Here is a 17438-nt window from a genome sequence, read left to right as displayed (position 1 = left end):
AAGCATCCTGGGCCTTTACCCACTAAGATGCCAGTAAGCATAACCAAAGATGTCTCTAGACATTGGCCAATGTCCCCTGGAAAACAAAACCACCCCTGGTTGAGAACCACTGATCTAGGACATTGTTTAAGCTAAGGTTCTAGTACTTAATGTTCAAAACTTATATAAATATTAAATCCCTATTTAGGGAATTTGGTAAATTTCAGAGAAAGTTGTGAAATAGGAATAATAGAATGGTTGTAGGATTAAATAAGTTACAAGTACTATTCCTTACTCTTACTACTACTACTGCTACTACTCATGATCATAATATATGACTAACTAGATTCCATTACTTCAAATGACCAACACTGATAGTCCATGGCAAGTGGCATAGGTCTATAAATTTTACAACTATGAATCAGGCCAAAGGCCTTGCAATGTAACCCATGGGTTTCTCAGTAGAACACATTGATAATGACATGAAGTTACTGAAATAACTTAATGAATACAATTGGTAGGAAAAGAGCACCTCTGCCAGGTAATAGCTTAATTTTTTATTCTACTGTGTTCAGTTTCTCTCAGTCCACTGGTAGGTATCATTTCTTAAACTAATAATGATCTTAAAAACAAAACAAAACAGAACACCCCCCAAAACAGTGCCTGTGGTCTATAGCTGAGATCGCCAACCTTTCGGATCTCACGGACCACCAGTGGTCTGCAGACCACCGGTTGGCGACTGCTGCTCCAAAGGTTTCCTTAAACCAGCGGTCGCCAACCTTTTGGACCTCACGGACCTTGGTGACCGCTGGTCTATAGTAATACATGTATCATCTACAGTGTTTTGTCTCATATAAGACAATGCTGATTTAGGTACTGACAGATGATTTATCCTAAACAAACGACATAAACTTAAGATATTGTTAAATACGGTACAGGACTGTAAATGTATTTTTGTTATGATCAACTTTTCTCTAGCTTACTTTATTGTAGCAATACAGTGTATAACACAAAACATACAAACTGTTTGTTATCAGTAAGACTTCTAATCAACAGTAGGCTATCAGTTAAGTTTTTGGGAAGTCAAAAGTTATATGTGGATTTTTGACTAAGTGGTAGCTCAGTGCCTCAATCGATGCATTGTTCAAGGGTCAACTGTAATCCAAACTCAAGGACTGAAATGATTTGATATTGAACTATGGTCCCTCTGAGAAGAGGTACATTTCTGGTTCACCCTTGTTCCAAGTAAGTAGTCCTTTAGGATCCCAACCTAAAGTACAGGAGGATTTGTTAGAGCCTCTTCCAACACTCATTTTGGTAGACTTGGGTCACAACTTTTTTCTCCTCAGCCCAATAAATCATGAAAAACAAGATGTTCAATACTTTTAGCTGATTCTTTTAGGGGGAAATTTTACCAAATGTTTCACTTTTCTTTGGATTTCCACCTTTTCTAGGATCTTAGCCTTAGTAAATCTTTATTGTCTTCTAGTTCTCTGAAGCCTTTAAAATTTGTTTAAATATTGTGATTAGCTTTTCTAATATCCATGGAAAAGTGGTCTGAATTACCTAACTTATCAATAGCAGAAGACATAATACTCATCCCTGTGTACTTACCCTTAATCCTACTTCCGTTTCTCTCTTAACTTAAATATGAATTTTAGTGTTTCCAATTTATATACTTTTATTATATATGTATTAACAATAGTTTTATTTTGCATACTATAAAACTTTATTAAATGATGTCAGGTTATTCAGTACTATTTTTAAGTTTGATCCATGATGATACATTTAGTATTACTTCATTAATTTTAACTGCTGTGTGTATAAATATATATTGCTATTTAGATTCACCAACCAAATAAATTGTGGTATGCTGTTATTGTCATACTTAGGCTTATTTCATTTCTTTCTTATTACTCCCTATTAAAACCAATACATAGACATTCTTATATATCACTGCTTGTGCACATCTGGGGAATTTCTCTGGGGTATATACCAAGAAGTGAAATTGCTGGGGAATCCTCCTATAATATAAAAGGCTAATATGCAAATCGACTGAACGGTGGAACGACTGGTCGCTATGATGTGCACTGACCACCAGGGGGCAGACCACCAGCTGCACCCTGGTGGTCAGTGCACTCCCATAGGGGGAGCGCTGCTCAGCCAGAAGCTGGGCTCATGGCTGGCGAGCACAGTGGCGGTGGCGGGAGCCTCTCCTGCCTCCGTGGCAGCACTAAGGATGTCCGACTGCCAGCTCAGGCCCACTCCCTGTGGGCCTAAGCTGTCAGTCAGACATCCCGAGGGTTCCCGGACTGTGAGAGGGCACAGGCTGGGCTGAGGGACCCCCCAGGTGCATGAATTTCGTGCACCGGGCCTCTAGTAGTATATAAACAACTTTGATATTACTGTCCAATTTACTCTCCAAAGTGACAAGTGACTGTATTTATCTTCATCAACACTTTGGTTATTTCCTTAATAATGAATAACAATGAGTATCTTTTCTTAAGTTTATCGTCCAATGGATTTTCATTTCTATGAATTGCCCATTTTTAAATTGAGCTGTTTGTTTTCTTTTCCTCCTTAATTTTTGTTACTACATGTATTCCAAATAGATAATCCCAACCTATGGCGTCACCTTTTATTTATGATATCATTTGCTACACCAAGAATTTGAATTTTTATATTAAAATTTGATATGTTTTCTCTTTATTTTCTTGAATCTTGCTGGAGGTATTTTTTTCCTCTCAAAGTTCATGAAGCTAGTCTTCTCAATTTCCTCCTAAAAGATTAGCTGTTGATATTTAGATTTTCATTACTCCTGTGATTGTTTGGTTTTTTTATTTAGTGAGTATTAGAACCCACTGCCATCCTTGTATTTCAGGCCCTCAGTATGTCAAAAGTACATTAGTTCTGCTAGTTACCTTTAAGATAGGGAAGTAGGACAATAAGGACAGTAGTTCCCTTAAAGCAGTGGTTCTCAACCTTTCTAATGCCGCGACCCTTTAATACAGTTCCTCATGTTGTGGTGACCCCCCTGCTAGCGGTCGTCTAAGACCATCGGAAAACACAGATATTTACATTATGATTCATTAAAGTAGCAAAATTACAGTTATGAAGTAGCAACGAAAATAATTTTATGGTTGGGGGTCACCACAACATGAGGAACTGTATTAAAGGGTCGCGGCATTAGAAAGGTTGAGAACCACTGCCTTAAAGGAAGAGGGAAAGGTATAGTTCTATATTTATTGACCAGGGTGGGAGGCATGTTCACTTTGCTGACATTCACTGAACTGTACACTAATGATCTGCAGACTTTTCTGTATGCCTGCTACAGTGGTGTGCTACAGGTGGCTCATACTAGTGCATGAGACAAATTGTTAAACAGGAATTCTGTGAGTTGTCAATAGCTGGTAGCTTAAAATCAGTCATGAAGAGAATATTTACATCATTAAATCTGACAAAAGCCACAAATAAGACATTTTTCTTTTCCCAAGCAGTGTGAATGTCTATTAAACTTTAAAAACAAAGAGTTTAAAAACATATATCCTTTGCCCAGCCAGCATGGCTCAGTGGTTGAGCATCAACTTAGGAACCAGAAGGTAACGGTTGGATTCCTGGTCAGGGCACACACCCAGGCTGTGGGCTTGATCCCTGGTGGGGGCGGGGGAAGGGGGTGTATGAGAAGGCTGATTAATGATTTTCTCTCATCATTGATGTTTCTCTCTCTCTCTCTCTCTCTCTCTCTCTCTCTCACTCACTTTTTGACTCTCTCCCCCTTCCTCTCTGAAATTAATAAAAAACATATTAAAAAGAACAACCAACAACAAAAAACATATATCCTTTGGTGTATGGGGAAACTTCAACTGCAGTGTATAAGATTAAATATACTTAGATGGTTATTGCAGCACTGCTTGTGGTTACAAAACCCCCCAAAACCAAACTCTAGAAACAGCATAATGGAAGGAAGGTGCAAGGTGAGAGGAGAAAACAATTGTTGGAAAATTTATGGTATATACATACTATAAAATATTATGCAAGTACAAAAAAGTCTGAGTAAAATCTATCTGTAAAGACCTAGGGAGATGCCCAAAAGATATTAAGAAAGCAAACTGAAAAACAATGTATATAATTCAATTAAAACAAAATAAACCCTCTTTATACATATGTGTATGTTTTTATATGATTTTTTAAAATCCCCACTTGAGGATATGTGTTTTTAAAAACTGATTTTAGGGGGTGGAGGGAGAGAAACTTCAGTCGACTGATGACTGGAAACTGAACCTTTTTGGTACACAGGATGATGCTCCAACCAACTGAGGTACCCAGCAGGGCTTTATATGATTTCATAATTATAAAGAAAACTGTGGAAGCATATATATCCATTGATCGTCTTGGAGGGAAGGGAGGCTTACCTGAGCTAGGAACTTTACATATACAATCTCATTTTAGTTTTTTCATTATATGAATTAATCTTATTTTATGGATTAAAAATGAGGCTTAAAGAAATTATGCAACAATTCTAAGGTTATAAATTAGCAAGTGGCAGAGTAGAAATTAAAATTTTAAAGTTAAAATTTTAAACCTAGAACTGTGAAACTCTAAAACAGCGTTTGTAATCATTAGGTCATGCTTGTTGCCTCAAACTTGAACCTGCCTGGAATACGCTGTTCTTTCTCTATACTTGAACTCCCCATCATCCCAGGCCCAAATCAAACCTACTTGCTTCATAAAAGTTTGTCACTCTCCCATCCAGATAGTGATTTCTTTTTCTCCAATTTGATTTTGCAGTCTAAATCATCAATTTTCAACCTGTGTGCCACTAGAATTTTTAAAACATGCAATACCTGACTATTTGGTAAACCTCTTTTCCCTTAGATTGCCATATAATACAATGACAACGGCCAACACAAAAATAGCCATACAATGTGAATAAATCAAAATTATACCTATTTTTGTCAGATTGGCAAACACTATAATGTATTTTTTGGTGTGCCACGGAATTTTAGTAATTGGTTTATGTGTGCCATCAGATGAAAAAGGTTGAAAATCACTGGTCTAAACCATCCATTTAGGCATTAATATACTGCAATATCATAGAATACCTTATAAGTGATTTTTTTTGTTAATGCTGTCTGTTTTTTCCATATGGATTTTGAGTTTCTCTAAGACAGAAAATGCAACTTTTCAAAGTACCAACAGACTTACCTACCTTTGACACAGGTACTTAAAAATACTGGTAGAATGACAGAATTTTGCACTTTCATAGCAAGGCATGATGACAATGAGTTGTGATAATTAAGAAAAAAAAACAACTCAAATGTTAAAGGACAAACATTTCTGACACAAGTACCTTGGTAACAGAGAAAACACAGACGGTACATGGCAGATTTATGACTGCAGAATTGAGGACAATGAACACTAACCAGAAGCTCTTTGGTCTCCCATTTTGTCTTGCCCTAGATTTGACAGGCTGTGAAGATTAAATGGCTGTGAACAATGTAAAGAGAAAGAAATCTAATAGTTTCTGAGAGATGAAATGATCAGTTTTGTACCATTTATGACTATAGCTATCCTATCATTTTCACTGAGGCTAGAATTAGAACCAACAATTTTTTCAATTTTGAATTTAAATAAATGTGAATGAAAGCATTTGCTGTATTTCTATAAAATGATACCCCAGGAAAAATTGCTTGCTCATAACTAGAATTTCACATTACTAATTTAAACCATATTCAATCTTCCTCATATTGGATGGGACCATATGTGTCTATATCAGTCTAGTCTCTATAACCCCTCCAGAGGTGAGTATACATTTTATTAAAGATTCTTTTTATACAATTGGATATTATAGTAGTGAGTGCTAAAAATATATTCTCCCCTTTACGTTGCCCCAATAACACTTCTGGGAAGAATGTGTAGTGAGGGGAGAATATACCTCTTGAAGGTTTCTGGTTTTACTCCTTCCTCTCTTCTTACCGTTACTAGACATCGACACATGTTTGCGTAAGCCACAGAGAAGCTGGGTTCATCAATAGCCTTCTCAAAGACCAGGTCAATGACTCCTTTCAGCCGCTCCTCTGTGTCAACAGTAAGTCCTGACACCTGCTTCATCAGTTGGTTGAACATCTGTGGCGTCAATTTATTTAAGATACTTCGAACTTTTCTAAAAAGTTCCTAGAAGAATCACACACAGAAAAAGAGCATTATAGTAACTGTGACAATATGATGCTTTCTGTAAGAATTAATATTGTTTATAATATATAAGTTCAACTTCCCAAATTATTGACAAGGATTGTGCAAGCACTGTAAAAATTAAATCCACCTATTTTAATAAACAGTAAAAAATCGTATAGCACATCATTTTCACTACTGATGAGAATTCTAGGAACTAATATGGTATATTCACATTTCACTGGTGGGAGTATCATCTGGTACATTTCTAAGGGCAATTTGTCAATGTGTGCTGAAAGTTTAAAAACTGTGATATGCCCTTTTGAACAAGTAATTATACATTTAGAAATCCATTCATTCTTAAAGATAGGTTAAAAAAAAGATTTTAGCCAAAATAATTTCTGTCAATACCCTGTATAGTAAGTAAAAAATGTCCTAAAATAGGGATTTGTCTAAATTATGGTATAATATAAATTAATAGTAGCCCTGCGCATGAATCCGTGCGCCAGTAGCTCTCTGCGGGGCCTGGCCACTCCGCGCCTGCTGCCCAGAGGCTCTCCACTGCCCAGAGGCCCATTTGCTCCCCAGCCTGGCTAGAGGCCCATTCGTGGCCGGGTGCGGAATGCTTGCCTCGTCACCGTGGCAATGAAGTAAGTATTCCGCCAGGCCACTCACACTGCCCGCTCTTAGCGGCCGCCCTCCCGGGACTGGGGGACTCTGGTGGGGCTGAGAGGACTGGGCACGGCCATCTTTGTGATGGAGTGATGGTTAATTTGCATATCATCCTTTTATTAAATAGGCTAGTATAAAATACTAGGGTGGAGACTTTTAAAATGATTTTGTAGAAACTCTCATCAAATTAAAAATAGAAGAGAACTTCCTTAACTAGAAAAAAGGGCATCTATAACCTTACTTAATGGTGAAAAAAATGAATGCTTTCCCACTAACATTGAGAACAAGACAAAAATGTCCATTCTTATAATTCCTATTCAAAATCATACTGGAAGTCCTAGATGGTGCAACAAAGAAAAGAAAGAGAACTACAACCCACACAAATTGTAAAGGAAGAAGTAAAACTCTCTCTTCACAATTGGATTGTCTACATAATCACAAAGAATCTACAAAAAAGAGATACTAGTATTAATGAGTCTAGGAAGGTTGTAGAATACAAGTCAATACATAAATATCAATTATATTTCTATATATTAGCAACAAATAGAAATTACATTTTTTAAAAGCACCATTTACAACAGCATCAAATACCATTAAAAATTTAACTAATAATCTAACAAAATATCCATAGAAACTGTATGATGAAAACTAGAGATCGCTGATGAAAGAAACCAAAAAGGACATAGGTACAGTGGAACCACAGTTCCCGAACTTAATTCATTCTGGAAGGCTGTTTGAGAAGCAATTTGTTAGAAAACTAATCTTTTTCTCCCATTACAAATAATGCAAATTGAATTAATCCGTTCCAGACCCTCAAATGATTCCCTTTCTTATATACAACACATATCTTATATACAGTACATCTAATGTACTGTTTAAACGCTTTTTTTCGTAAATGTATTGAACCATTCCCTACTAGCCTTAAATGAATCACTTTTAGCATTCGGTCCAGGGATGTCTTTCAGGTCAGCATGTAGCATCTTTGCTTGTTCATACATCACTGTCTCAGAAATGGCTGCTACTGGCTGATTGCTTTTCGTTTATTCAAATCAACAACAGATTTTCTACCTCTTCAACTGTCTGTGATCATTTTTTCTATCACTCCCTTGGCCAATTCTTGATGGCTTTTTTATGTTTTAAAATTTGCTAAGTGTTGATTGTTGATATCACCAACAACAAAAGCATTCTCTCCTTTGTTGCCTGAGAGATGCTTTTTGTCATGCTGAGGTATCAGCTTGAAAGTGTAGTCAGGCCGAAACCGGTTTGGCTCAGTGGATAGAGCGTCGGTCTGCGGACTGAAAGGTCCCAGGTTCGCTTCCGGTCAAGAGCATGTACCTTGGTTGCGGGCACATCCCCGGTAGGGAGTGTGCAGGAGGCAGCTGGTCGATGTTTCTAGCTCTCTATCCCTCTCCCTTCCTCTCTGCTAAAAATCAATAAAAATATATTTAAAAAAAAGAAAGCGTAGTAAGTTTGAAAACTGAAGTTTGGTTTGACAACCAAGACATTTTTTTCTGTGAACAACTTAGTCCAGAACTGAACTGTTTGAGATAGGAGACTTCTAGAAATGAGGATTGGCTGTAATTGGAGATCTATTCTTGTATATTAGATCATGTTCATGTATATTAGAAGATTCACTATAGTTGTCAGTTTTCTCCAAAAGTAACTTACAGATTTAACACAATCAGTTTGAAATTCCTAGTAGAGTTGTGCTATGTTGTTTTGTTTTTGTAGAAATTAAGAAGCTGATGACAATTTATATGGAAAGACAAAAATAAGTAGAATACCCTAAACAATTTGGAAAAATATAAAGTTCAAGGATTCAGATAACCTGATTTCTATACTTACTACATAAACCTATTATGCAAAGACAGTATAGTATTGGCCAGAGGACAGACACAAACATCATTGGAACAGAATGAAAAGTCTAGAAATAGATTCATACTCATATAATGAATTGATTTAATTTTCAACAAAGGTGCAAAGGAAATTCAATGGAGAACAAATAGTCTTTCAACAAATGGTACTGCAATAATATAGTGGTAGGAATAAAAGAGTTTTCTGAAAGTGGAGGCAATAATAAAACCACTGTTTTAACAAAAAAGACACAGAATAACAATTAGCAGAGACATCAGTTTAACATGGGGTATACCTATGCCAAGAAGAACAAAAATTCTACAAAAGAGAGGGAATGAAGCAAAGATGCTCCTTATTTAGAAAACTAGAGGCCCAATGCATGAAATTTGTGCATGGGTAGGGTCCCTAGACCTGGCTGGCAATCAGTGGGTGATGGGAGTGGGGGGGAGGGCACACTGGCACTCGCCTTGGCTGGCCTGGGGCCTGCGGGCTGGGGGCAGCTCCTGCCTTGAGCATCTTCCCCCTGGTGGTCAGTATGCATCTTAGCGACCGTCATTCCGCCATTCAGTTGATTTGCGTATTAGGCTTTTATTATATAGGATATGTCAAGAAAAATAAGGCTGTATTGGCCCTAAAAAAGAAGTCTATTTATTCTTTAATGAATTTACTTATTCACTAAAGAAAACTAATTAATGATACCTAATGATAACTATGCTAATGTTTCTGAAATAAAATTAATAATGGGGAGAACTCTGTTAACAGAGTAAAGGGAGGCAGATTACAAGTCACGACAAATGAACTATTCAGTAATCACAACACTGGGTAACAACCATTCAAAACTTCATTTTTCCTCATTGAAAAAAAGAGACAATATCTATTCCCTCCTTCATCAGTTTGAAGAATCAAATGAAGTAAGGCAGTAATACGAGTGCCTTAAATACTAACACAAGACATCTTCAATACTAAAGATCCAGAAGGAATTTTACCTATCTTTTGTAAGTGATATAGACTCCTTATCATTAAGCATTTCACAAGGGAACTTCAGGGAGGGATGTAGAAGGTATTTAAAAAAAACTGTTGAGAAGAAATGGAGGGGAGGTTAGGTAGTTGATGTCAGTGAATCTGAAAAAGGATGCATGTACTTAAGAGACAAATGTCTGGGGCAATCACTGGAAAGATGAACAGAGGCAAGCAGCCAAATAGGGATGACGGCATGGCTTTGTGATGAATCAGTTTATCTTAGCCCTCACTTTCTCTGAACAACTTTGTTGATTAGTTTATTTGATTAACAAGTATTTACTGAGTACCTACTGTGTATGAGGTTCTCTGTTGGTGTTGAATCAAAATCAAGATTTATAAGGCACATCTCTGATCCCAGGAACATCAATACACTAAGTACCTAGCTGAGCTTCAGGAACTATGCTAAGTTCTTTATATTACTTCATTTAATCTTCACAATGGCCCTATAAGGTAGGTAATGTTGTTATCTCCATTTCACAGTTGAAATTAAGACTAGCCTAACAGAACTTGCTTCTGTCTCCAAAGCTGGGACTTTTGACTGCTATACTAGACTGTTGGTGATGAGACGAAAGGTATATAAGGAATCAAGACACCGAAGAGTCGCTATGGGATGCCTGGATCTGGTACAAGTATAAAGTTCAAAACTCTAGTTTTGGTACCTAGAAGTAAAAACATCCAAAGGAGATAGTAGAGGTAGCCCAGGGATAGAAACTTGCATTGTGCACACAGCAAAAGATGGACCAGGCTTTATATTACTTGACATATAAAAAAATTTGTGTGGATTACAAAAATTCTTCAATTTACTCTAAGGAGTTCTCATAACAATATATGCACAGAAAAATACAAATAATTCAATTTTATTCCCAAAGACTTTAAAACAAGATGGGTTTCTTAATATTAACTTATTAGAAATGAAGGTGTGACAAGGAGATATAAAATAATTTATTAACAAGATAGACTAGTACAGAGTAAACACTAAGAATCTAAAAACACATTTTTAATAAAAGCAAATATTGATCTAGGCCTGAATGATAGAATTATATGACTGATGAACCCTTGAGATATAGTGTCTGTTTTGAAAAGCACACACAAAGCAATTTCAAGAGAAAATGGTTGTATCCAAAAGGCTTTTAGAATAATGCTTACCTTATAATAGGAAAAATTTATTAAAAAATCTTTAACTAAGATCTCTAAATATATTAATAGGGCAAGATGACAAGCTAAAACAATATTATTCTAATTCCAAAACAATGGTAGAATGTGCTTCTGTTCTCACCTGGGTTTTAATGTTCTCGGGATCCTCGGCTTGGCTGTCTCGTTTTTGACTGGGCTTCCAGGCGTTCTCTGCCTTTTTCAGGTGCACGTCTTCTTTCACAGGGACTGTTATGATCTTCCTGGGCTCTCTTCTCTGGCCAGGTTGAGATCTCCGTGGTCCAACATTCAATAACTAGGACAAGAATATTCTTTATTATATCTACACAGAGTACTTACAATTTACTGTCTCTGCTGTGCTGCTCAAGTCAAGCCTGCTGATCAAACCAAACACTTCCAGATGCAAAGGTGAGTATTAGGCACTCAAATTAGATGTGATCTTTTTCTTGGGGGTGTGGGGGTAGGGAGAGGAGGGCTTACAACAGCATCAATGTAATGTTCTCCACCACTACAATTTTAGATTCTGAAGTCCTAAATGAAATAAAGTGAAGTAAAATTATATTCGATAAAGCTGTTGTTCCTCACCAAAAAAGACTACCCTTAACTGAAGCTCTATTTTTTATTAGTTGTGACTTGGAACTGGTCACTTTGAATAACTACAAAAATTCACATGTAGATATAATCAGTTACAAATCTGCTTCAAAAACTGGGTTTCTAAACTTCCAGTGTGAAATGCAAATACAACCTTATCATGAAATTCTCTATAGCAAAGACACCCAACTTCACTGCATATGTTAATGGATCCCCTCTAAATTTGCTGGGCCAAAATTACTACAGTAAGTCTTTCTTATATCATTAATAAGATCAAACTAAAATTGCTCCCTGAAAAAAATGTTTCCCTCTCTTTGTTCCTGCTAGAGTCTCACTATACTCATTCTGTTAAAACCAATATATGCTGACGTATGTAATACTTTCAACAATAAAGATTAAAAAATATCCTACATAATAAAATGGTAATATGTAAATTACCATCACTCCGCTATGCCCACGATTGGGCCAGCAGGAGGCGCAGGGGGCGGGACTCAGGGTGGCCGGGGTAGCTGATTGGGCCAGCAGGACGCTGAGCTCGCTGGCGCCGCGAGCTCAGCGTCTGTGCCATGGCTGCGCCGGAGGCTTTCGAAAGGCCTGGTGCACCAGCGGATAGACAGCCAGCTCCCCCGCGATCAAAAGCCAAAGCTGGGGAGCTGGCTGTCTGTCTGCTCTGGCACAAGGCCTTTCGAAAGCCTCCGCCGCGCCGGAGGCTTTCGGAAGGCCTGGTGCACCAGCGGATAGACAGCCAGCTCCCCCGCGATCAAAAGCCAAAGCGGGGTAGCTGGCTGTCTGTCTGCTCCGGCACTAGGCCTTTCGAAAGCCTCCGCCGCGCCGGAGGCTTTCGGAAGGCCTGGTGCACCAGCGGACAGCCAGCCAGCTGGTGCACCAGGTGCATGATTAAATCATGCACTGGGCCTTTAATATATATATTAAAATATACACACACACACACACACACACACACACACACACACATATATATATATATGCTGGCATGTCACACTGGTCATTAAGAATTGTTACTGCAAGATAATGAAGTAGGTTAAAAGTTGCATTCTGTGTATTAAAATATTCACAACAGTTGCTACATCAAATGCTTGGCAATAATTTTGCAACATTAAATATTTGGGTTGATAGTAAACTATGCTCCTACCAGATCTATTGCACAATGAGAGCCTTTACATTTTCTAAGATAGCATTCTCTAAAATGCTGAGTAAATATTGCCATTAGATTTCAAGAGAGAAGAAAGAAAGCTTCACATAGCACGTGTAGGTAAGAATCATATCTCACTTAATACCTCAATACTGCCCTTTTGAATTCATATAAAGCTTCAAGAAAGGAAGTAGGAACTTAAATGTCATGCTTTCTATAAAAAGACAGTTTCTAAGAGAGGCATGGTCTGAGGCCTAAACTGAGAAGCTTAAAATCCTTTACACATTCACTCATTCTCAGAATTACTCTTATATTTCACCATTTGCCCTAATTAGAAATGGCAGTATCAAGAATGTATCAGGTCCTGCTGGCATGGCTGAGTAGATGAGCATTGACCTATGAACCAGGAGGTCAAGGTTTGATTCCTAGTCAGGGCACATGTCCGGGTTGTGGGTTCGATCCCCTGTGTTGGGCGTGCGGGAGACAACCAAACAATGATTCTCTCTCATCAATAATGTTTCTATCTCTTGCTCCCTCTCCCTTCCTCTCTGGAAAAAAAAAAAAAGTATCAGGATGAAAAGTTAGAATTTCTAGGCAATATACGCCAATTTGTCAAATATATCCAGCCAAGAACTCAGTACTAATGATATGATCTCAAAATATTTGGTAAACATTAAAAAAAACAAAGGTCAGATAAACCCAGAGGCAACAGGCATGGTATAATAAAAGATAACTAAAGAAGATCTTCAGATTAAAAAACTATCGACAGGAAACGGCTGCTAAACCAGATAGTACTACTATAACAATTATTTATTATGGGAACTTTGATATGATAGCCCAGACAAAACAGTTCTATTAAGAAAATGCAGTAAACCAAATACTGTATGGTTTTTATATTCTAGTGTTAATTCACTAGGGTTAATCTCTTTTTCAATGCTGGGATAAAGTTCAAATATACTATCACATCACAAGTCATTTAATTTAATCCATGCATTTACTCATAAAAATTTGTCAAGGACAAGGTCTGCTGGGTGTAATGAAATGTTATATAAAAATCATGAAAGAGCATGATTTAGAGATACAATTTTAATCATGTTTAGATAAAGTCAGAAACTGTCCATTTCCAAAAATTACTGTAAGCATCAATAAATATGCCTTGAGATTTGAATCTAGAAAGTAACTTATGCCACATCTCTTTACTTGCCTCAAAACACATATGTGAATTTCAAAGGAATAGCATAGAGGTATGAGCTATATTACTAAATAGGTAACAACAATGTTTCAAAGGAAAAAAAGTTCTGAAAAGATAATAGTTGTAAGCTGTTAGTCCAGGATAAAAAAAGTTAAAATTAAAACCCATGGCAAGTGCCCAAGACAAATGTTAAAACTGTGTTTCTATCTCTGGATAGAATTAATATACTGTTCACAAATATTTATTGAAATGTATTAAGTTCTTAAACAAATTTATTATACTTATAAATGCTTAACACGCTTAATTAATTACTCTCTAATTTTCTCATGTTTACACTCTGGGAATGAATTCACTGTCTGGAACATCAGTGCCTGGAAGGACTGTGGTGCAGTGGAGAAAAGCGGCAGATTAGAGACAAAAAAACTGTGGACTCTTGAGTCTAATTTTGTCACTTATGAGTTAAGTTACTGTGAGCAAGTCTCTTAACTTTGTTGAACTTAAGCTTTCTAATGTATTAAATGCTTATCCTACCTACAAAAGTTATTATGATAATCATGGAATGTAAAAGCACCTTAAAAACTAGGTATCATCATCAATATCAAAGAACAAAAAGAACTTTAAAAAAAGTGCTATGTAGATTGGTGTAATTACCTTTAAACATTTCATGTCCTGCCAGACCAGTGTGGCTTAGTAGTTGAGCACTGACCTATGAACGACATCAAGGTTCGATTCCTGGTCAGGCACATGCCCAGGTTGTGGGCTCAATCCCCAGTAGGGGGTGTACAGGAGGCAGCCAATCAATGTTTCTCTTTCATCACTGATGTTTCTATCTCTCTCTCCCTTTCCCTTCCTCTCTGAAATCAATAAAAAATAAATACATAAATTCCGTGTCCTTTTGGTGTGACAATTTAATACAAATTGTCAAATGTTTAGTATCCTTCAGAAGTTGCACCATGTATAATGAATACTTATGAAAGGCAAACAAAATCTAGGATCCAGTGCTAAGAATTATGAAGTGTACAGAAAGAAATAAAGTCTGGCCTTCTTGATTGAAAGACAATCATTATTAATAGCTAGAAAAGGAACTTTAAGGCGTAATGTACTCAGTGTCCACAAATGTCACAACTAAAAGGAAGAGCCAAAATTTGGGGTTGATTAACTAGTAAGCCACATTTTTCTTTTCAGGTGAGTGGGAAGTTTAAATTTTTACCTACTCTGATATATATTTTAAAAATATATTAAATAAGAAATTACATGCATCTGTTTTCAAATTTAATATGTTGCTTTTATGTCATTCACAGACCATAATCTGAAATATCTCTGTTTGCCTGAATAACCAAAGAAAATACGACCAATACTCATCCTAGCAATTTTTAAAGAGAGACAATCAAATGTTCCTTTAAGAAGAGAAGAAAGCATGATCCGAACTCAGGAAAACATTGTCCCTAAAATTTTTATAATAGCTCAGCTAATCTCAAAGTTAGTTGAAATGACTATGAATGACAAATTACTAGTCTAGGCCTATAGACCCTTGCTCAATACATTTCTTTTGAGATACTGTGTGATATCTGCCAACAGATTACTATTAAAATACCACAACCTCCAAGTAATTTGACTTAAAAGCACCTGGGTGCTTTCAATTGATAGGGCTCAATGGTTGAACTTCAACCCATGAACCAAGAGGTCACTGGTTCAATTCCCGGTCAGGGCACATGCCCGGGTTGTGGGCTCAATCCCTGGTGGGGGGCATGCAGGAGGCAGCCGATCCACGATCTTTCTTTCTTTCTTTCTTTCTTTCTTTCTTTCTTTCTTTCTTTCTTTCTTTCTTTCTTTCTTTCTTTCTTTCTTTCTTTCTTTCTATCCATCCATCCCTCTCCCTTCTTCTCTCTCTAGAAATCAATAAAAACATTTAAAAAAAGACCATTGTGTTGGAAAATTGTATGTAACTGCATCTGACATATTAAAACAACTGCTATGCAATAAAAATATTTAGTAACAAGTCTGTTGCAGAAAAGTTTATACTAAGAGTTATGGGTATTTAAACCATACTATGAAGCATACCTAGCAGATATTAAGATTTTGGGATAGTAATAATTTATAATCCAATTTGGAAGCTGGCAAAATGACTAGAGGTATGGAACCATATACTATGAAGAATAAGGCTGTTGTTTTTCCAAACAGCATTATTGATTGTTCCTTTATATATTAGATATAATAGCCTATGAAATTCCCATCTGTAACTAAGCCAATATATCAAAGGAAGCTGGACAAATTAAATGGAGAATATTTGTTAGCTATGGGAGATGTGGAAGAATAATTACCTGCCTTAAAGCAAATAGATTTCTTTTGAGATACTCTGTGATGTCTGCCAACAGATTACTATTAAAATACCACAACTGCCAAGTAATTTGACTTTTAAAAGGATCTTGGCACCTATCTGGCATGGCTCAGTAGTTGAGCATCACGGTTTAATTCCTGGTTAGGGCACATGTCCACGTTGTGGGCTCGATCCCCAGTGAGGGGCGTGCAGGAGGCAGTAGATCAGTGATTCCATCTCTCTCCCTCTCCCTTCCTCTCTGAAATCAATAATTTAAAAAAGCAAAAAACAAAACAAAACAAAAAAAAAGCAACAGATTGCAATTTTGCTTTAAAATTAGCTTGTGCCGGATGACAGAGCTATTTAAAGAAGTGAATTAAACAATTAAAGCTGACCTTTTTGAAGACACCACAAATTCTTGATGATGGCTCATTTCCAGTCATACTACTTTGTATGCACCGAATAACTCATTTACCTGATATATGTAGGCATATAGATTAGTGGGCAAACATACATTGGGATGGTTACTTTTAAAATTCATTTTCTAATTTCAATATTTTAAAAGAGATATAGCTTATTCTCAATATTTCCTTTTTGTTATACCTAATTAGCAGACAATAGCAACTTGATAATGAAAAGTGACAGTATACACTAGAAGAGATGTGGCAATACCTTTTGCAAGTAACATATGAACAAAATTGAGCAATATGACAACCACAGATGCTGTTAACCTGAGATTAATAAAAATGAAATCAACATTATTTCAAATGTTTGAGAAGCAGAGATATAAATCAAAACAAAAACAAACGCTGACAGAAATATAAATTTAAACCACCAAAAAGGAAAATAATGCTGAAAAATAAAGTATAAAATGGTTTCTAGAAAAGAAAGCTGCTTTCTAAGACTTTCTGATGAGGCAATTAAAATTCTATAAAAATTTTATCTTAGCATTTAGAGAATATACAGGTTAAATTTCAAACCTGTGTGAGAACAGAGTATTATACACACAGAGGTTTTTACATATAAATAATATGCTTTAAATTAAGAAGATTTTCTGTTTTTACAAAGCCTCCATCACAGTGTATGCACTTAAATATTTTCAATCAGGCTGCTGGCAAACAAATAATTCAAATACCTACAAAGTGACATTTGTTTTCAGACGGTGTAGTCTTATTTCCAAGCAGGTTTCAAAAGTTGCCATTACAGAAATAAAAAAAATGATGGGGAAATAAAAAGTGTCACTTTACATAAAAATATTTTTACAAACATAAAATAGTCTTAAAACAGGGTGATCTGCAAAGGTACACCAGACCCTAAGCATCTCCAGAACTTGAAGT

At 36.5% G+C, this 17438-nt stretch overlaps 1 protein-coding gene across 24 annotated transcripts in view; it reads right to left on the bottom strand.

Moving 5' to 3' along the window:
- The window catches only part of EIF4G3 (eukaryotic translation initiation factor 4 gamma 3), a 286670-nt gene that overhangs the window by 53134 nt on the left and 216098 nt on the right, over positions 1 to 17438 (bottom strand). For all 24 annotated transcript variants that reach the window (XM_079776759.1, XM_079776755.1, XM_079776738.1 and 21 more), the window contains 2 exons: positions 10973 to 11143; positions 5956 to 6153 (listed from right to left, as the gene is read on the bottom strand). In XM_079776759.1, the coding sequence (XP_079632885.1) occupies positions 5956 to 6153; positions 10973 to 11143 (369 nt within the window). The remainder of the gene's footprint in view (positions 1 to 5955; positions 6154 to 10972; positions 11144 to 17438) is intronic.

Source organism: Cnephaeus nilssonii (assembly GCF_951640355.1).
Source record: "Cnephaeus nilssonii genome assembly, chromosome: 7".
Classification (NCBI taxonomy): domain Eukaryota; kingdom Metazoa; phylum Chordata; class Mammalia; order Chiroptera; family Vespertilionidae; genus Cnephaeus; species Cnephaeus nilssonii.
This window is presented reverse-complemented; position numbering and strand designations above follow the sequence as displayed.